A 17,815-nucleotide genomic window follows, 5' to 3' on the forward strand; every position below is an offset into this window, starting at 1 on the left:
AATCTAAACATGGCACTAAATAAATACAGTTTTTAAGTACTGGTTCCGATGGAGGTTTCACGCGCATCAACCGGTCTCTTAGGGAAAGTCCACTTGAGAAAACTACCCTCACATTTGCGATTTTCTTGCTGAAGTTTTTAAATTTTTCAGAAAACCCCCTCACAAATGGAACGACCACCGACGTTGAATGCACCTGCTCCTCCTTGTCCTCTCTTTTTCTCATCCACTTCCGGTATGCCTTCTTGATGAATTGTTTCGGATATCCGTTCTTCTCCAACAAACCAAAAATCGTGTTTATCTCCTGGTTCAAACTCAAACTGTCGCTGCAATAGCCATGTGCCCGTCTAAACATGTTCAGTGCCACCGCCATTTTTGTTTCGCAACTATGATTTGAGTCATATTGCAAGAAACTATTTTCACTTCCTGGCTTCCTATACACCGTCAGTTTGACTTTGCCTTGTTCGTGTACTAGTAACATATCCAAAAAGGCGATTGACTTGTCCTTCTCCAATTCCAATGTAAGAGTTATGTCAGGATGTACACTATTACAGCTATCCAAGAACTCGGCTATCGGAAAACATGCCTGGTCATAAATTACCAAATAGTCATCCACATACCTCCACATCACTTTCGGTTTTTTTCGGAATTTCTCCAAGCATTTTCTCTCAAAATCCTGCATAAAAACTTCTGCGAGAACCGGGGACAGTGACGAACCCATCGCCAGACCTTTCTTCTGCTTGTAAAATTTTCCTTCGAAAATAAAGTATGTTGACTTCATGCTAAAATCTACCATTTCACATAACGTATCAATCGGAATCAATGTTCTCTCCATTAGCTTGTGATCTTGCATTAACTTTTCTTTCAGGATTTTCAAAACACTGTCTCTTGGCACCGATGTAAATAGACTTTTTACGTCCAGACTACAAAAACAATCCGTCTTTCCTAAGCTCATTGACTTAATCATCGGCAAAATCTGCTCTGCATTCTTGATGCTAATAGCACTGTCATTTGTAATTGGACTGATCATTTTCACCAAAAATTTAGCCAGTGGTTGAAACGCTGAACCAATCGTACTCACAATTGGTCGCAAGGGAACTTTTTGGTGAAAATGATCAGTCCAATTACAAATGACAGTGCTATTAGCATCAAGAATGCAGAGCAGATTTTGCCGATGATTAAGTCAATGAGCTTAGGAAAGACGGATTGTTTTTGTAGTCTGGACGTAAAAAGTCTATTTACATCGGTGCCAAGAGACAGTGTTTTGAAAATCCTGAAAGAAAAGTTAATGCAAGATCACAAGCTAATGGAGAGAACATTGATTCCGATTGATACGTTATGTGAAATGGTAGATTTTAGCATGAAGTCAACATACTTTATTTTCGAAGGAAAATTTTACAAGCAGAAGAAAGGTCTGGCGATGGGTTCGTCACTGTCCCCGGTTCTCGCAGAAGTTTTTATGCAGGATTTTGAGAGAAAATGCTTGGAGAAATTCCGAAAAAAACCGAAAGTGATGTGGAGGTATGTGGATGACTATTTGGTAATTTATGACCAGGCATGTTTTCCGATAGCCGAGTTCTTGGATAGCTGTAATAGTGTACATCCTGACATAACTCTTACATTGGAATTGGAGAAGGACAAGTCAATCGCCTTTTTGGATATGTTACTAGTACACGAACAAGGCAAAGTCAAACTGACGGTGTATAGGAAGCCAGGAAGTGAAAATAGTTTCTTGCAATATGACTCAAATCATAGTTGCGAAACAAAAATGGCGGTGGCACTGAACATGTTTAGACGGGCACATGGCTATTGCAGCGACAGTTTGAGTTTGAACCAGGAGATAAACACGATTTTTGGTTTGTTGGAGAAGAACGGATATCCGAAACAATTCATCAAGAAGGCATACCGGAAGTGGATGAGAAAAAGAGAGGACAAGGAGGAGCAGGTGCATTCAACGTCGGTGGTCGTTCCATTTGTGAGGGGGTTTTCTGAAAAATTTAAAAACTTCAGCAAGAAAATCGCAAATGTGAGGGTAGTTTTCTCAAGTGGACTTTCCCTAAGAGACCGGTTGATGCGCGTGAAACCTCCATCGGAACCAGTACTTAAAAACTGTATTTATTTAGTGCCATGTTTAGATTGCACGTCAGTATATATTGGCCAAACAAAGAGACAAGTGCAGTACAGATTAGATGAGCATAGGAGAGCCGTAGGAAAAAGCACTGGAAGCTCGACGAACAATGGTCTCCAGTTAGCGCGGCATGCACAGAAAAAAGGACATACGTTTGATTGGAAGAATGTGGAAATTTTGAAGCAAGAAACAAATTTGTGGAAGAGGGTAGTTTTGGAGGCGGTTGCAATGGAATGCTCAGAAAACGTTATTAGTAACCCAAGCCACCTGCTTTGTGATGTGTGGAAAAATATTTTACGCGCTGAAAGGGGAAAATTTAGCTCACGGAACAAAAAGGTTCCCTACCACCTGTGAGATGTGCGTGTTATTTAACAAAGGGGTGGCTTAGAATTTGTTACATTTGGTCTTTGGAGCTTGCCTCAAGTGCCTCATGAATAGGTGGGTGTTTTTTTTAAAAATTGTATGGAATTTATATGATTTTAGATGTGACATTATTGTATTGTTTGTTATTTGATTGTAATTGTAACTCATGATTAGGACGTACTTGGTGACGTCGAAACTGGTCGAGAAATAAAGAAGACGAATTTCTCTTTAATTTGACAACGAGGATGAAGCCTGGTTTTAATTATATTCAACATGAAAACAACCTCGAGTGGTCGCACTTTTCAAATATTTTAAAATAGTTTGAATTTTTAGAGAAATTTTGACATATTTAAAACAAATTTGTAATTGTAATTTTACAAAATTCAACAAAAAATTACACCGAATGGCTAATTTACGAAAGTCAAGGAGAAGGATGGTCGGTTGCAAGCAATTTTTTGTCACTTAACATATTTTGGGCTTCGCAATTACTTAAAATTCTACGGTTTCGGATTACTTTTTTAGGCATACTTGAAAAATAGCTGAAAAGAGAACTAAACGGTAAACCATGATCCCATAACATAACAATCGAGCCTTCGGGTTGATATTTTGTTGCTTGATTTTTGAGAATTGCCAAGCATTTATCCGAATTATTCCCCTTAGAATGCAGTCAATGGGAAAATTTCCACGTGGCGCAACAAGTGCGGTACAGAACAACTCGGCACAATCAAAAGAAGAGGATAAACTTTTCCGCTTTTGTTGCCATTCGTCCGTGGTCGATGGACCGAAATTTCATTCCATTTGGCTCCGACAATCGAGAATCGTTAATAAATAAGTGCGCTCTGCTGCCTCTGGCTGGCTGGTTGGCGCAGCGGAGAGCGATATCAATTTTGTTCCCTCGCAACAGGCGGCGGCCTTGTTTGTAACAAACACAATGCAGCCAGCCGCACTGCGAGGCTATCCCTGTGGAATCGAGTGCGTTTTGCAGGGCCCGGCCAGGCTCACCGAGAATTAACTGGCGCGAGAAAGGGCCGCTCTGTTTTCCGCCCGCTGGATTTGCTTGTTGCGAGATGGATTTCTCAACAAGACGCTGTCATGCAAATCGATTCCGCCTCCACTGCTGGCGGGGGGCGCCTTCTTGCCTCTCGCCAGTCAATTCAACTTTTTCGATTGCTTTCCTATAGGTCTGTAGTGCAAACGCAAACCGCTCATCCCTTAATCCCCATTCCCTAAATGAGGAGCATTTATTTCAATCAATTGGGGGTTGGAAATTCAAGTCGGTCAACTATTTATTTTTCAGGGTGTCTGATTTACGCAGCGCCGTGCCAGCCGGGCTAGCCGGCTAATTTGGGTCACGTGGTCAGCCGCAGTGAATTTGGCCAAGCTGTGTCAGCCACACCCGGCGCACCAGCCACCGGTCAAAAAATGAAAACTTTCCAGGGAAAATATTGGCCGAGGCCTTTAATCACAATCAAACTGCGCTTCTCAAAATTTGTCAGCTATGCCAGCCACCGGCAAAAATGTTCAGCCGCCGGCCCAGCTGGTTAAGCCAGCCACTGTCTAAAATTACGTGACTGAGACCTCTACTTATAGACATCAAATGAGTATGAATCACGCAATTTTCAGACTCTTCAACCATTTTTAAAATCGATTCAAACCGTCTTAAACTGTTTAAATCACTTGTAAAGTCTGATAATCATAAAAATGTAGCAGTGGAATTTCATTATTTGACTGTGTCCCGCGAATCAATCAGTCAAAAATTCGACACAACATGCTGAAAATCGACGGAAATGTTCATTCAGCGGATTTTGATCTGAGCCAAGCAAAAAGTGCCTCAAGGATACTCGTGACCAATCAGAAAAGGAAGCGGTTCTTTGATTGGCTTTTTCACGTAGCGCTAGCCGAGAGTCTAGACCGCAGTTCCACAATGACAGCCACTGGAAGCGACCAAAGTCTGGATGCTGGCTCCCTGATGGGGCCGAAAAGTTTTTTAAAATAGAGAAGACATATGACACTCAAACTGAAAATCTTGGCTTTTTTCTGAAAGACTCTTTCTTGTGGTCCAGCTTGAGACAAAGCAAATAACGAACCCGTCTCAAACAAAATATCAATTTACACACTAATGCAATTGAAAAGCCGCGGAGCGTGAAGAGCAGCAGATCGGCGTTTAAGATTGATGAGCGTACACCCAAAAGCAAATCGAATGCTCCACGCCCTGCATTCTCGAAACATCATTCACGCGCGTCAAACGCATGCCTCTCGTAATTTATGCAAATGAGCACTCCTCTTTCTCGCCCACCAGTGCCGGCAGGAGAGAGATAGAAGGGAAAATTAAATAAGAAAGCAGCAGCGGGCGGCGGGCAAAAAAGCGACGCGCGCGCCTAATGCGAAAATTGATGAAATTGGCGCCGGCTTGCTGCTATCAGATTATATTTCTCTGTCCTACGACACGAAGACCGACCGGCGCATTGAATAAAGGGCTTATTGGGCACGCCGCTGGGCTGGGACACCTATCGAGCGCCTGAAACGCTTCGTTCGAAAAGACCGTCTTTGATATAAGAGTATAACCAGCGACGCAAACAGGGCTGATGAAGAAACTTGGGGGAATTTTTTAAGAAATTGAATGATCCTAATTTAAATAATTATTTTGATTTCCAAGGCAGGATTTAAATAAAAATTAGGCTGAGTATAGTGACTTTAAAATTGCGAGGTGACTGTTTGGGACAACAACATCGACTATATTTGATCTGTGAGTCTCATTTATTACTAGATCACAACAAGTAACGCGATTTCAAGACTTTTTAGACACTTAAAACCATCTAAAAGCCTAAATAGCCCCTTGGAAATGAGTAAAATAGTACAATTAGTTGGTGTAAAATGGAATAAAAATATATACATACAGGTAAAATCTTGATAAATGAAAGTTTTGGCTGATGAAACCTGTTGATTCAAGACATTTTTGGTATAGCTGATAAATATTTAACAGCTTAAAAAATTGTTTTTTCCGCTGAACTAACTTAACTGGCAATTAGTTATCCTCTTGAGCAATTAAGATAATCAAAACCCAGAAAAATTCCCGGTTATGATTAATTGTACTCAAAATTAATCAATTTAATGGTAATGAAATGGAATCTGATTTTGATTTCTATAAGCGCTCTTAATAATGAAGTCTTAAAAATATTGTAACCTACTAAAATGTAATGCAATATTATGATTAGGTAAAATAGTTATAAGCAGCCTAAACTGGATTTTGTTTACAAGTTCCCCTGTAAAATTACCTGCCCTTTAAATAATTAATAATACCAGGCCAAGAATGTTAAATTTAATATTTTTAAACTCTCTCAGACTTGATCAAAGCAAGAACAAAACAATTATATTTCTTTTAGGTCTGTGCTCTTTTTTAAGTTAAAATAAGAGCACCGTAGAAAATTGATTTTTTTTAAAATTTATTTGGCTTATTAGAAAGGCACAATTGGCTGCATTATTGAAGTTTATCAAATACAATTTTTTTCCACTGTCAATAGCTGTGCCAGATACCAAATTAAAACACTCTCTTGGGATGACAAATGGGCTGCAAAAATATCCTATTTCATCCCCCAACCCAGTGAAGTGACAAACGTTGCTAACGCGTCACGCAACAGTTGCCTGTCGGCACCTTTGGACCCGAGGAGGATCCCCTTGAGCCCTTTGGCGTGATCGAATCGAGGCTCCATTTGTAGCGCGTAATCCTCTTTCAAAAGAGTGAACGAGTGCGCACACACATCATTCGCAAATTTAATGCACCACGCCGAGATTAGCCCGTCGAATACGAGTGTCCGACATGTGTAGATGCAACATATGCGTGTCGCTGCTGGCTGGACAGGCGGCTGTCGCTTTCTCGAAAGCTGTCATAACAGCCGCGCCGTTGATCGCTATCTCCGTCTGGAGGACTCGTTTTTACCAACACATTTTACTACACGGACCGATAATCTCTGCCATCTCGCGGCTAGATTAGTGTGTGCAAATGATCTTAATTGAAAATTTATTTCGAAATGATTTATGAATGTGGTGACTCAGCTTATTTCCCAGCTGGGCGTGAAATCATAACGATATTAATTAATAATGACGATCTCTTGAGTTTCTAACAGCTGGCATAGTATAAAAAATGAATTTCCCTTTTGAGTATTATTCCAGAAATTCAGCTAGAAAATTTATTAAAATACATGGCCAGTACATTTCTTCAAAGTACTACTTTTCACAGTCGACAATTTTTTTAACCATTTCGAGCCATCAAATGAGCATAATCAGGAGTATTTCTTTTATAACGCATATATGAACCGAATATTAGGGTTATTTTGCTAAAATTAGGTCCATTTGTGCTCCAATTCTAGTTGAGATTTTGCAAGAGAGACTTAGCTGTGATGTTAAATAAAAATAATCGAGCACTTTTTGCTTATCATATTAATAATATAGAATGTCTTAAAATTTAAAAAATATCCTAAAGGTATTATGTATTATCTGACTCAATCTGATATTTAATTATTATTGTAAGTTTGTTAAAAGTAAAGAGGTCTAAATTTTGTAGAACATTAAATTACTTTTAAGGCACTTTCCATCTTACCCATTTTGGTTATTAGATGCTGGAAAAACAACAAATTTTACTAAAAATATTATATATTCCGTTTAAATTATTAATTTTAGATGGATTACCGGTTGTCACGGGAATTTAAAAATCTTCCTCTGCCAAAACAACAATGAAAATTACAGTTTTCTCCGAATATTCCATTTAAAGAGACAAGTAACTATGAATTTTGCTGAAAAAGGCTACTTGAAATTGTCAAAAACCGACTACTTCAAAAAATATACTAAAAATACTCGAGCTTAATTTGAGGATGATCTTTTCGATAATTTTTTTCTCTAGCACATAAAAATTAACTAAGATCCAGCCTTTTAAAACGTGCTAAATAGATTCTGATTTTGTCACCCATGCGATATGGTTGACCAGAACTGGAAGTGGGCTTGAATTCACACAACACGCCTGCCAAGGCTTCCACGTTTTAATTGAAAAACAAACTACGACGCATGGCTGTAATTGTATCAAATGTGATTTGCCTTTTACATTAAACCATTTCTAAAATTGTGATAAAAATGGTGTAATTTTATGTGAAGCCGCCAAAGTGAAATTGTGAACACACCGTTTTTATTAATTTTTAATGACCTGTTGCACACTTTCGTATAAAGCAAATTATTCAAAAGAGATGAATATCTTTTGAAACAGAAAAAAGTCATGCAAATTGCAAATCTTTGACAGCTACTTCTGTGCTGATTATGCAGTCGGTTGGTGTTCGAAAATCACTCAACTCTGTGTTTTCGCAACACCGCGTAGTAAAAAGGCTGCGTGCTCTTTCACGAAGGCGTTTTATTTGTGCGTGTTCGCTCTCCTGTTTTTCCCTTCCTTTCTTTTTGCGGGCCATCCGCCCACGGGGTGCGTGACAAACTGCAACTCGTGCCGCTCTCATCACCTAATGGCACAGTGTTGACCCATCATGCGCGCAGGGTTTAAGGTCAAGTGAATATTATTGTTATGCAAATACGCCTTGTCGCGCGAATAATCAGTCTGCCACTGGCTGGCCGCAGATTTAATTTGAATGCAAATTTCTGCCGCTGCGCCAAGACTTTTGTCTCTGTGGGATTACGGCAAGATCTTTTCCGACGCTGCAAATTAATATTCTTATCAGTTCATTTTAATTTTGTTGCTGCATGGCTGAATCAGATAAACTGCTTTTCCCTCGAGGTTACATCTTGATTTCCGAGAGGGCTTAATAAGGCGGATGGCATCGTTTGATGTTTTTGCTTTTCCCTCCCGCCAGCAAAAAGCGCATTACTTTCGGTTGGCTTTTAAATTTGAGCAAACTCCTTTTTTAAGGCAGGTAATCCTCTGTGTTGTGTAACACTAAGTAAATTACTTTTTTGCAGGCTGCCTTTTGATCTCTGAAAGCTTTTTTCGGTAACCTAAAATGAGTTGCGAGAGAATTACCGCGTGTAACATGATTTGCTATCGTCAGAAGAATTGAATGCAACTTCCTCGGAGTGAACTGAGATGTTTGTTTTTCCAGATTTCTCTACTAGTTTCGGCTACTGGTTTCAAGCCCTAATTCATGAGCTAGAATGGAAACAATAGTTTCAATTAGTCTATCACAAATTGTCTACACCAATTTAATATTAAAACGTATTAAAAACAACCTAGTGTTGTAACTCCTTTCTACATTTTGAATTTTTCATGCAAGTATTTTCCAAATTAATAAAAGAGCTTTGATTTCTGGCATTTTGAAAGAAAATTTAACAGGAAACGACGTGAAGTGAAAAATAAAAGAAAGCAGGTAAGGGATAGCGTGTGAAGCGCCCAAAGCAGACCGTTTAGCCTTTTAAATTTAGTCATCCTCAGCCTCCAGATGGGACAGGAAGGTAAATTAAACGCAGCCTGGCAAATTTTTTCCCAAAATGCAAGAAATCTGAAACGTAAAAGGAGTTATAATACTAGGTTGTTCTTAATACATTTTAATGTTAAATTTTTGGGAGACTCTAATTGAAACTTATGTTTCTATATAGCTCATGAATTAGGACTGAAACTAGTAGTAGAGCAGGACCTTTCTGTATAGAAATATAAACAGCTCACTACACACCGAGGAAGCTGCATTCATTAAATTCTTCGGACAATTATGACAACCTCGCGAGCTTCTGCTTTCATTGGCATCAATATCAATAAATGATCTTATTTATATAGCGAAGAATCCATCAATTGTGCCCAATAATTGCTCGATATGAAAGATCCATTTAGAATCAGGCCAGTAGGTTTCCGAAAATCTTGAGACGCAAAAGTCTGAAGATTTGCGCGTATCAAATGGCAGAGGCACGCGCGTAATTTGATGCGGTCAGCTTTAATGATTGGGTGAGGGCAGGCGCAAGCAAGAGTCCGCGGAGAAAAGACCTTAGCGGTGGCGGCGTCCAGCGGAATTCTATTGGTCTTGTAGGAAAGGAACTGTGCTACGTACTACCCAGCCGAGGTGCTTTTAATTGGAATAGCAGTGGGCGTCAGGTAACGTGCGGTTGCAAAAGCCGCAACTTGTGCATATGTCCCAGTTCCAGCAAGCACAATTTAATGCCAACGACACGGAATTCGAGTTACATGCTACACTCTGTTTTCATTCTACACACTCTGCGTACTTTTTATATGCAAAGTGCGATTCGAACAATACAATCAATATACTGACAGGTCGATCGTGTTGTTTGTGCCTCTTTGACATTTGAACCAGTTAATGGCTTATAGAGAGAGGAAGGGAGAGTGCAACAGACCACTCTCTGCTCATTATTGTGCCTCGCGTTGCAACTACGCACCATGAACTTATTTGTAATTAATTGTGATGCAACCACAGTCACATGATGTGACTCTCGTGCAAAAGAGCAGTAACGCGAAATGCACTTTAAGCTTTAAGCAGGCGAAAGCTAAATTTTCTTATGTATTCTGTTTCAGTTCGACCGCAGAAATTCAACGGTGGTGTAAATATAAGTGGAAACGCTGACCAAAATGGTAAGGTTACTTTTAATGTCAAAAAATGTTTCACTTGGAATTCCTGATTTTTACTAAACATCTCTGATAAATATTCTTGAGAGTCAGATTTTTAAAATTATTCATACTTGGTTGTGAACCAAAAACGATTGGATATATTTTTCCGTGCTTGCCAGAAACTTTGTAACAAAAAAATAAGCACCAATTTCGCTTGCCCTAGACTTTGAAAACTTTCTAAAACACCCAAAACTTCTAGAACTGCCGGTAAATATCTCACTTCCTGTCCACATTGTCTCTGAAAACCGACTAAAGAATAGAAACCCTATCAAGATCTCAAGAATTGTCGTTGTTGTCTAATTAAAAATTTCATTGTCTTCTTTATTAAATCGTGCATCCGAAGGATAGGTATTCACAGTCAGTTTTATACTTGCAAAGGTCTTAAAAACATTTTAACTTCACGATGCAAAATTCCTTAACATCTTAAAGAAAACTTAAAAAAGTAAAATTTATCCTCGCACATTTACACTTTGTAGCAAAGCAAAATTAAAAATAGTTCTACCGTTTGTCTGACTTTTATTATGATTTATAAACCACCAATATTCTATACCCCCTTTTAAACAAAGTCTTCTCTTTTTTCGGAAATGTAAAAGAAAGTATCATTATTTCCTGCGTTGATACATGCTTTAAATAGAAACGGGGTCACATTTAATGAACATAGCATAAAGTTGTGCGACATAAAAGCAGAGAGAGATTTCAAGCATAGAAATAGTGAATGCTAATGTAGTGTTCTCGATCAATGCTTCTATATGTATTTCTGTTTCCGAGAATTTATATATGCGTTCGGTGGTGGAATTGTGCGTAGGTGCAAGCGAGGAGCAAGTCAGCAGCTACCTCAAGGCACACCCGGAGTTCCTGGATCAGTGGCTCATGGAGGAAGTGGATCTGGAGCAACTGGAGCGCTGGATGATCCGCAAGATGCAGCGCGACAAGAAAAAGCAGTCGAACGACGCAAATGGTTTGCATACACAAGACGTTCTCTGAAGTGTGCTGAATCTATTATACGTTTTGTTTTCTTTTGACAGGAAAAGTCGGCAGAAAAACTAGTCTATCGCGATGGAAGGTATGCGTTAACCTGGATAGCGAAAATATTTTGCATAAACGGAAACACACTGCTTCTGCTTTATCATTGTTTTCCTTTTTTTTTTGCTCCAAGCAGCATTTCCACTCAATATCTTGAGACTGGAATTCACCGGGAGGTTTTAATATACATTCCCCCATTTTGAAATCATTATGAATACTAAATAATTAATATTAAATATTTAATAAAATTAACCACGAAATTGAGGCTTTTATCTATATAAGGATCGGGCTAGTTTTTTTTAAAATGTTTCACTAAAAGCCCCCAATGCCCCAACCCACATTAAGATCGGTGCAGAGAATGGAAACAATTTCGTAATTTAGGAACTTCAATTGATTTTAAGAATTTTCTTTCGTGTTTTTTCTATTTCCTTTTCAAGAGATAAAAATATACTGGTCTCGATAAAAATTACTTTGCCACGTTTACGTTTGTGTACACGAATGCATCTGACAAAGTAAATTCTCGGAGCATTAAAAGGAACTTTGCGTGTCACTTCCGTCTTTGTCCTCTCCGCAATCATCTTGAGTCGTTTCCAGCGGCGAACAAACTTTCTTTCTATTCCAGTTCTCTTTTAAGTTGTTTGCAAACACTCGCCCCTTTTGTCTCTGGCCGCTTGTGTAGCTTCACGCACGGAGAAAGAGCGAATTCGCATTTTCCGCCGCGTTTGCTCTGCAAACAGCAAAGTGTGCAACGGATGCTATTTGCGCCCGGCAAACAACGAGCAATAAATTCCCTCTTGTGTCCATCTATCTCCGAAATTGTGTATGTGTGTGGTTCCAACTCATGTTCTATCCATCCTGCCCGGCCCGCGAGCAGTTCTGCGTGCATGCAGATAAGAGACAGATGCTGCAGGAGCTCACCCATTCTCTGCAAACACGGCCTGACCGCTCCAACGTGCTCTGGGAGCTGGCCAGCTGCATCTGCTCGGCCGTCAGCGCCGACGGCTTCAGATTGTACCTGGCCGATCCCAACCTGGTGGGCGCTGACAACCTCAAGGGATCTGAACTGATTGGGCAATACCTTGGCCATGACCTCCGGTAGGATATAGTTAATTTTTTATATTTCTCAACATTACATTGTAAGTCTTGTTTTGATATGAATATCCGCGTCCACGACAAATTGAATAATTTAGGTAATCTATTTCCTCAACTTAATTGCTAAAATGATTTTGCTCTTCAGATATGTTTTCCTATAGACTATATATGAAGGAATTTATATATTTCAGTCGCGGCTATATCACCCACGAAGCCAACTTTACAATCGAAATTTTGTGCCAAAATAGTTTTTACAGACTCATACATTTGTAAATTGTCGCAATTATACCCTCCAAGCGCCATAGGATTGCTTATGAACGAGATTGTGGGCACGTCAGGGCGTGTCCTAAGCTCCCTGATGGTTTCTAAAGAGTAAAAATTTAACATATTTATTCTGAAAGCTCTCGACTTGGCCGTTACAACAGTGTTGATATTGCAAATCGAACCAATGCAAAGCCCACAGGCACCGGTAAAGTTGTGACACGTCTTGAGAATTTATAATTAATTATTGATCGCTCAAGGGCTACCCTGACGCCAGAGTTCGATTGCTTTTGCTTACCTGTTCCGACGGTCTTGTCTGACCTCAGGACTCCTTCAAAAATTCCATTTTCCAACCTTAGACCCTCGGTATCTTAGAAACTAAGAGTTACTTCATTCTGAAAATTTCTGGGCATGTGACAAACACTTTGAACAACATTTCATCTCATAAATCGTTTTTTAATATAAATTAAAATTTAATAATAAACTCAAAAATGTCTTCTTGAGATATCCCCAAGTTGACAGTTAATTTCTTATCATAAACTAAGAAAATGCCAACATCAATCTCACTTTAATTTCTCCGCCTTTGTTGCTGTCAGAGCGGACAACGGAGAGCCCCTTCTGATTCCAATCAGCTCTCCGACGACCGTGCCTGAGTTCGTAGCGCGCAGTCGAGAACCTCTAAGACTTTCCCGCGGCTCCGGGGACCAAAGATTTCCCGTGCCGTCGCCTCGCTCCGAGGGAAAAGACGTACGTTCTCGCCCTCAGTGTTGAGTGTTTGTATATATATTTGTTTTGGTTTCGGTGTGTTGTTTGGCAGGACTCGGTGTTGGAGGCTGAACACGCGCTGTGGCAACCGATCGTGCAGGCCGACAGCGAGATGACCGGCGTGCTGTTCATGTGGAGGCGGCAGGGGCCCGCGTTCCATGAAGAAGACGAGGAGATTGCCCGCAGCTACCTCGTCTGGGGCGGCATTGCTCTGCACTACGCACAGCTCTTCTTATCCATCGACAAGACGCGCAGACTAAATGATTTCCTTCTCAAAGTAGTCAAGTAGGCCTTTTAATGTTTTTTAGGCATGAAATTTTTAATTTAAATTGTCGCTGGGTACCAAAGTTATTGTGAAATTGAATTTTAGATTTCAAGATTTATTTTATTGCGTATCAGCAGAGCAACCTTTTTTATTGATAATTTGCGAAGCTTTCAAATTAGGATTTTCAATTATTTACTCAATGTGGGTATCTACTGGTGAATTCTTTATAACAAATTTTACCTTTGCCTTTAATGTATACCTTTAATTTTCTATTGATATTAGGATAGAGGGGAAAGGCTAAAATTTTCCCAGATTGCCGTACAAATTTCCGAGAAATATGCATGAGAAATTTTCATGCTAATCAAGCAGCGAGCGCGAGCATTGAATTGTTTTGCAAGAAGTAAAAATTTGGCTCATAATTTGCACTGTTGGATAGATCGCGATGAAATGAATCAAAATCAAGTGAAAAATATTTGATAAACTATTTAAGTTCTTTAGAAACTAGTCGAAATCTGAAACTTTATTAATTATAATAATTGATTTCTAATGGTCTTTGATTTTTTTGTCTAAATTGAAATATTTATATTTAGGACCTCAAGTTTAATAGAACGAACTCTAAATATCCTAAAAATTTAGGAAATTCATTATTGATGCGCTTGGAACATCATAAATTTTCTCCAGTTTTATTGCTGTCAATGTTCTATTTACACATTGTTATTAACCTCATCATGCTGCTGGCATTGCGCAGATCGATTTTCCAGGACATGGTGAGCATGGACGCGCTGGTTGTTAAGGTGATGACCTACGCACAACGCCTGGTGGACGCGGACCGCGCCTCTCTGTTCCTGGTCGACTCGAGGAACAAGGAGCTGTACGCCAGGATCTTCGACATGGGCACCGACGAGGACAAGGACAGCGAGGAGAACTCTTCGACGCGTGGCAAAGAGATCAGGTCGGCTTACCCCCCTAATCGGCTCAATGCACGTACTACAAAAAGCGTTCAGTGTGGGCGACTTTTATCGCCGTTGCTGGGCCGGCCGCTATTGTGCCAAGTCCGTTTCGCGCGGCAATCAGTAAGATCAATCGATCGGAGCGTAATGGCGTCCGCGTGTGCTGTGTGATCGGCAGATTTCCCTTGGGCACCGGCATCGCTGGTCAAGTGGCGCTGACGGGCGAGGTGCTTAACATCACGGACGCGTACTCGGACCCGCGTTTCAACCGCACTGTCGACCAGCTGACCGGCTACCACACCAAGACCATCTTGTGCATGCCCATCTTCATCAGAGGCATCATCATCGGGGTCGTGCAAATGGTCAACAAACGCTCCGGCCTCTTCACCAAGGTGAGACTCGCCCGGCAGAAGGCTGAAGGCTGAATTATTCATTTGGTGGTGCGACGGCTGCGGCGACCACCGTCACTGCCGCCGCTCGCCGCCCCTCTAAGAGGCTTACACTTACATAACACAAAAAGAGACGAACGCAAACACAAACACCGCACGCGCATATACTCGCACATACGCTTGTGTGTTTGCCTCTCTCGCTCTGCTCGTTGCGTGCGAGCGCATTTTGCGGCACTCTCGGGGACAGTGCTGGACCCAGAAGTGAGACAACGCAACTCAATTCTCGCTCGTAGACAAAATAAATCAATTTGTCTTTGCAAAAGGCTTATGCTGTCCACCGTTCTCCGAGGAAGTCGTATAAATTCTTATTTGATTTATTTAGCAAGTATGCTTTTTTGTAACTGGATAATATATATCTTCTTGCAGATCAGACACGTAGACTATTTTAAAATTAAAATTTACACTTTGTTCATAGAGAGAAACGTGCAATATAAAATAACAAGACATTTGCCGAAAATCTATCCTAAATCATTTAAGCTTTGATGTTTTGACAGATCAAATCTAAAAATAAATCTCTTGGTGGAATGGTAATTGTTTTTTTTTAATTGAACGCCTAGTTGAAATATTTGTGCTAGGAGAAATAAACAAATTTTGTTTTTATTGTCTCTCTTCATTTTTTTTTTTTAATAATTTCAATATTGGCTTTACAGTTAGGTAAAAAATTTAATGCAAATTTTTACAGATTTAACATCACAAATATTTGTAGCTCTCAGTATATTAAGTTCATAATAATAAACTGGAATATTAGCTTGATAAATTTGACATGAACCAAACCACGTAAATGTCTAAAGAATTTTGTAAAATCTTAGGTTCAATTGTTTAATATCCTATTGTGCATGTTGCAAAATATGTAAATTATTTTTTCTAATTTATTAAAAATATCATCAATAATTAAATAACTTGAATTAACCCAAAATTTCAAATTTTCAGTCCCTCCCCCACAATCCAAATAAATTGCAAGCATATGGTAAATGATCAGTCATCGATCAAAAGGGGATTTTTTAATTGCTTTTATCTTCGTTCGCGTATCAATGTTTTATTTTGTATTTCTGTTGATTTGGACTAATCAGACGCGCCTTGCAAAACCATAACAATCTCTCGCTCACTTCCCCCAAATTGTGTTGTTTACTTGGCCTCATTGGGGCTGCTTCCCTCGGCCCGTGACGTCACCGGGAGTAATCCGAGACACTCTATCGATTATGAATGCTCCACTTTTTTAAATCTCGGGACTCGCATTGCACCTCTTTACGTGACTCATCTTTGTCCTCTTTCATCCAGGCAACGGCTTCCTCTCTTTTTCCAGTCCCGAGAGAGGTACAAGTGCATAATATTGATTGGGAAATTGATGTTGCTGAGCTGCCGACAGTGTATTTACGGTCCCGTTCAATTACGCTCGGCTTATCACGAAAGCTGCGGAAATATGGCATCTATACCAGCTGTCCTGCTCATCGCGAAAGTAGATTATTTTTTCTCTCCTCTTGTAACAAGGAAAGTTTCGATGATAGGTTGTTAGTGCTGGTGAAGTACACATACTTCATTAAGTGGAAAATAGAAAACCAGGTATCTCATCTTTAGGGTTGGGAATTATAGACAAGTCGACCATTTTTACTTAGCGTCTAATAGATTTTCTTATATGTACTCAAAAAATGATCACGAATCACTTTAAGCCAGATGAAAACACCTTAAAAATGATAATAATTTCAGTTAACTAAAAAGTTTTAGCTTTTCGGAACATTTTGGTTTAGGTATCGTTGTTGCTGGCGCTTTTCCGATTAACTTCCGTCTTGCCAAAATTCATTGGAATCCTCATCACCAGCACGCGTCTTTGATCTCCGGCCGCGGACGCGCAAATATTAATTCAGAGAAAATTTTCGGCTTCCCACAGGTGAGACCTTGGGAGAGCAGTTGGTCGGCCTCAAAGAGCTCTAGGCAGGCGGAAAATAGGAAAATCGCGCTAATTATGCCCCAGCCGCTTCCGGCCGGGCAACAAAAGGGGCTCTCGCACTCGCACCCTCCGCAAATGGCCGAGTTGCAAATTGTTTTCCGGTTGGCAGGAAGACGAGGAGGCGTTTGAGACTTTTGCCGTCTACTGCGGCCTGGCCCTGCACCACGCCAAGCTGTACGAGAAAATCCAGCGTTCGGAGCAAAAGTACCGGGTTGCGTTGGACGTGCTCAGCTACCACAACACCTGCTCCGAGGAGGAGGTGCGCATGATGAAACAGATGACCGACATCGACCCTGGCGAGCCCGACACAGACACGTAAGTGTCAACAGCCACTTTCCTTGCATTCCAATAATTTAACTCAGTTTTCACGAGCTTGCAATGAGTGCGCTTACAGCATGTGACTATTCATAAACTAATATACGTACTTGAATATTATTCACTAAAAATTAAAACGCAAAACATAGAATTTATTTAATTTTATTTTATTTTAGCACTTGAAACTTGAATTAAAATAGTTACATTCAAACGAATATGTTTTTACGATAAATGCAGCAAGTAGAAAGAGCTAATTTATAAATAGATTCAAAAATGTATATGAAATGTATAGCATAATATATTTTTTACCAAATGTTGCAATTATCTTTATATCAATTTCACCCATATAAACGGCAACATGGCCATTTCATTGCACTTCACAGGTTGTAACACTTTTGCAGATTTAAACCAGCAATTTTTTCCTGAAACCCGGATGCGTGTGATGTTAAATAGACCACCAGTTGAATATTTTCAATCTAAAAAGAGACTAGATTATTTTTAAACTAAAAGCTTCAAATAAAAAACCTTTTATTGTTGTTTTCTCGAAATATCATGCAAGTATTATCTTTTTTATGCGAAAAAGTTAAGATTGTAACGAAGCCATGGTTCCCTTAGTATGAGTAAATAATTGTTAGATCACGGAAAATAAAACTCATTTTTAG

The 17,815-nt window shown here is 39.8% G+C and overlaps 1 protein-coding gene across 10 annotated transcripts in view; it reads left to right on the plus strand.

The window, feature by feature from the left end:
* LOC135938572 (probable 3',5'-cyclic phosphodiesterase pde-5) overlaps nt 1-17,815 on the plus strand; it is a 49,779-nt gene that overhangs the window by 23,389 nt on the left and 8,575 nt on the right. For all 10 annotated transcript variants that reach the window (XM_065482278.1, XM_065482281.1, XM_065482279.1 and 7 more), the window contains 9 exons: nt 9,996-10,052; nt 10,894-11,046; nt 11,114-11,151; nt 11,986-12,206; nt 13,061-13,211; nt 13,282-13,514; nt 14,243-14,446; nt 14,623-14,836; nt 16,948-17,153. In XM_065482278.1, coding sequence (XP_065338350.1) covers nt 9,996-10,052; nt 10,894-11,046; nt 11,114-11,151; nt 11,986-12,206; nt 13,061-13,211; nt 13,282-13,514; nt 14,243-14,446; nt 14,623-14,836; nt 16,948-17,153 — 1,477 coding nt within the window. The remainder of the gene's footprint in view (nt 1-9,995; nt 10,053-10,893; nt 11,047-11,113; nt 11,152-11,985; nt 12,207-13,060; nt 13,212-13,281; nt 13,515-14,242; nt 14,447-14,622; nt 14,837-16,947; nt 17,154-17,815) is intronic.

The sequence above is a fragment of the Cloeon dipterum genome, chromosome 3, assembly GCF_949628265.1.
Source record: "Cloeon dipterum chromosome 3, ieCloDipt1.1, whole genome shotgun sequence".
Lineage (NCBI taxonomy): Eukaryota > Metazoa > Arthropoda > Insecta > Ephemeroptera > Baetidae > Cloeon > Cloeon dipterum.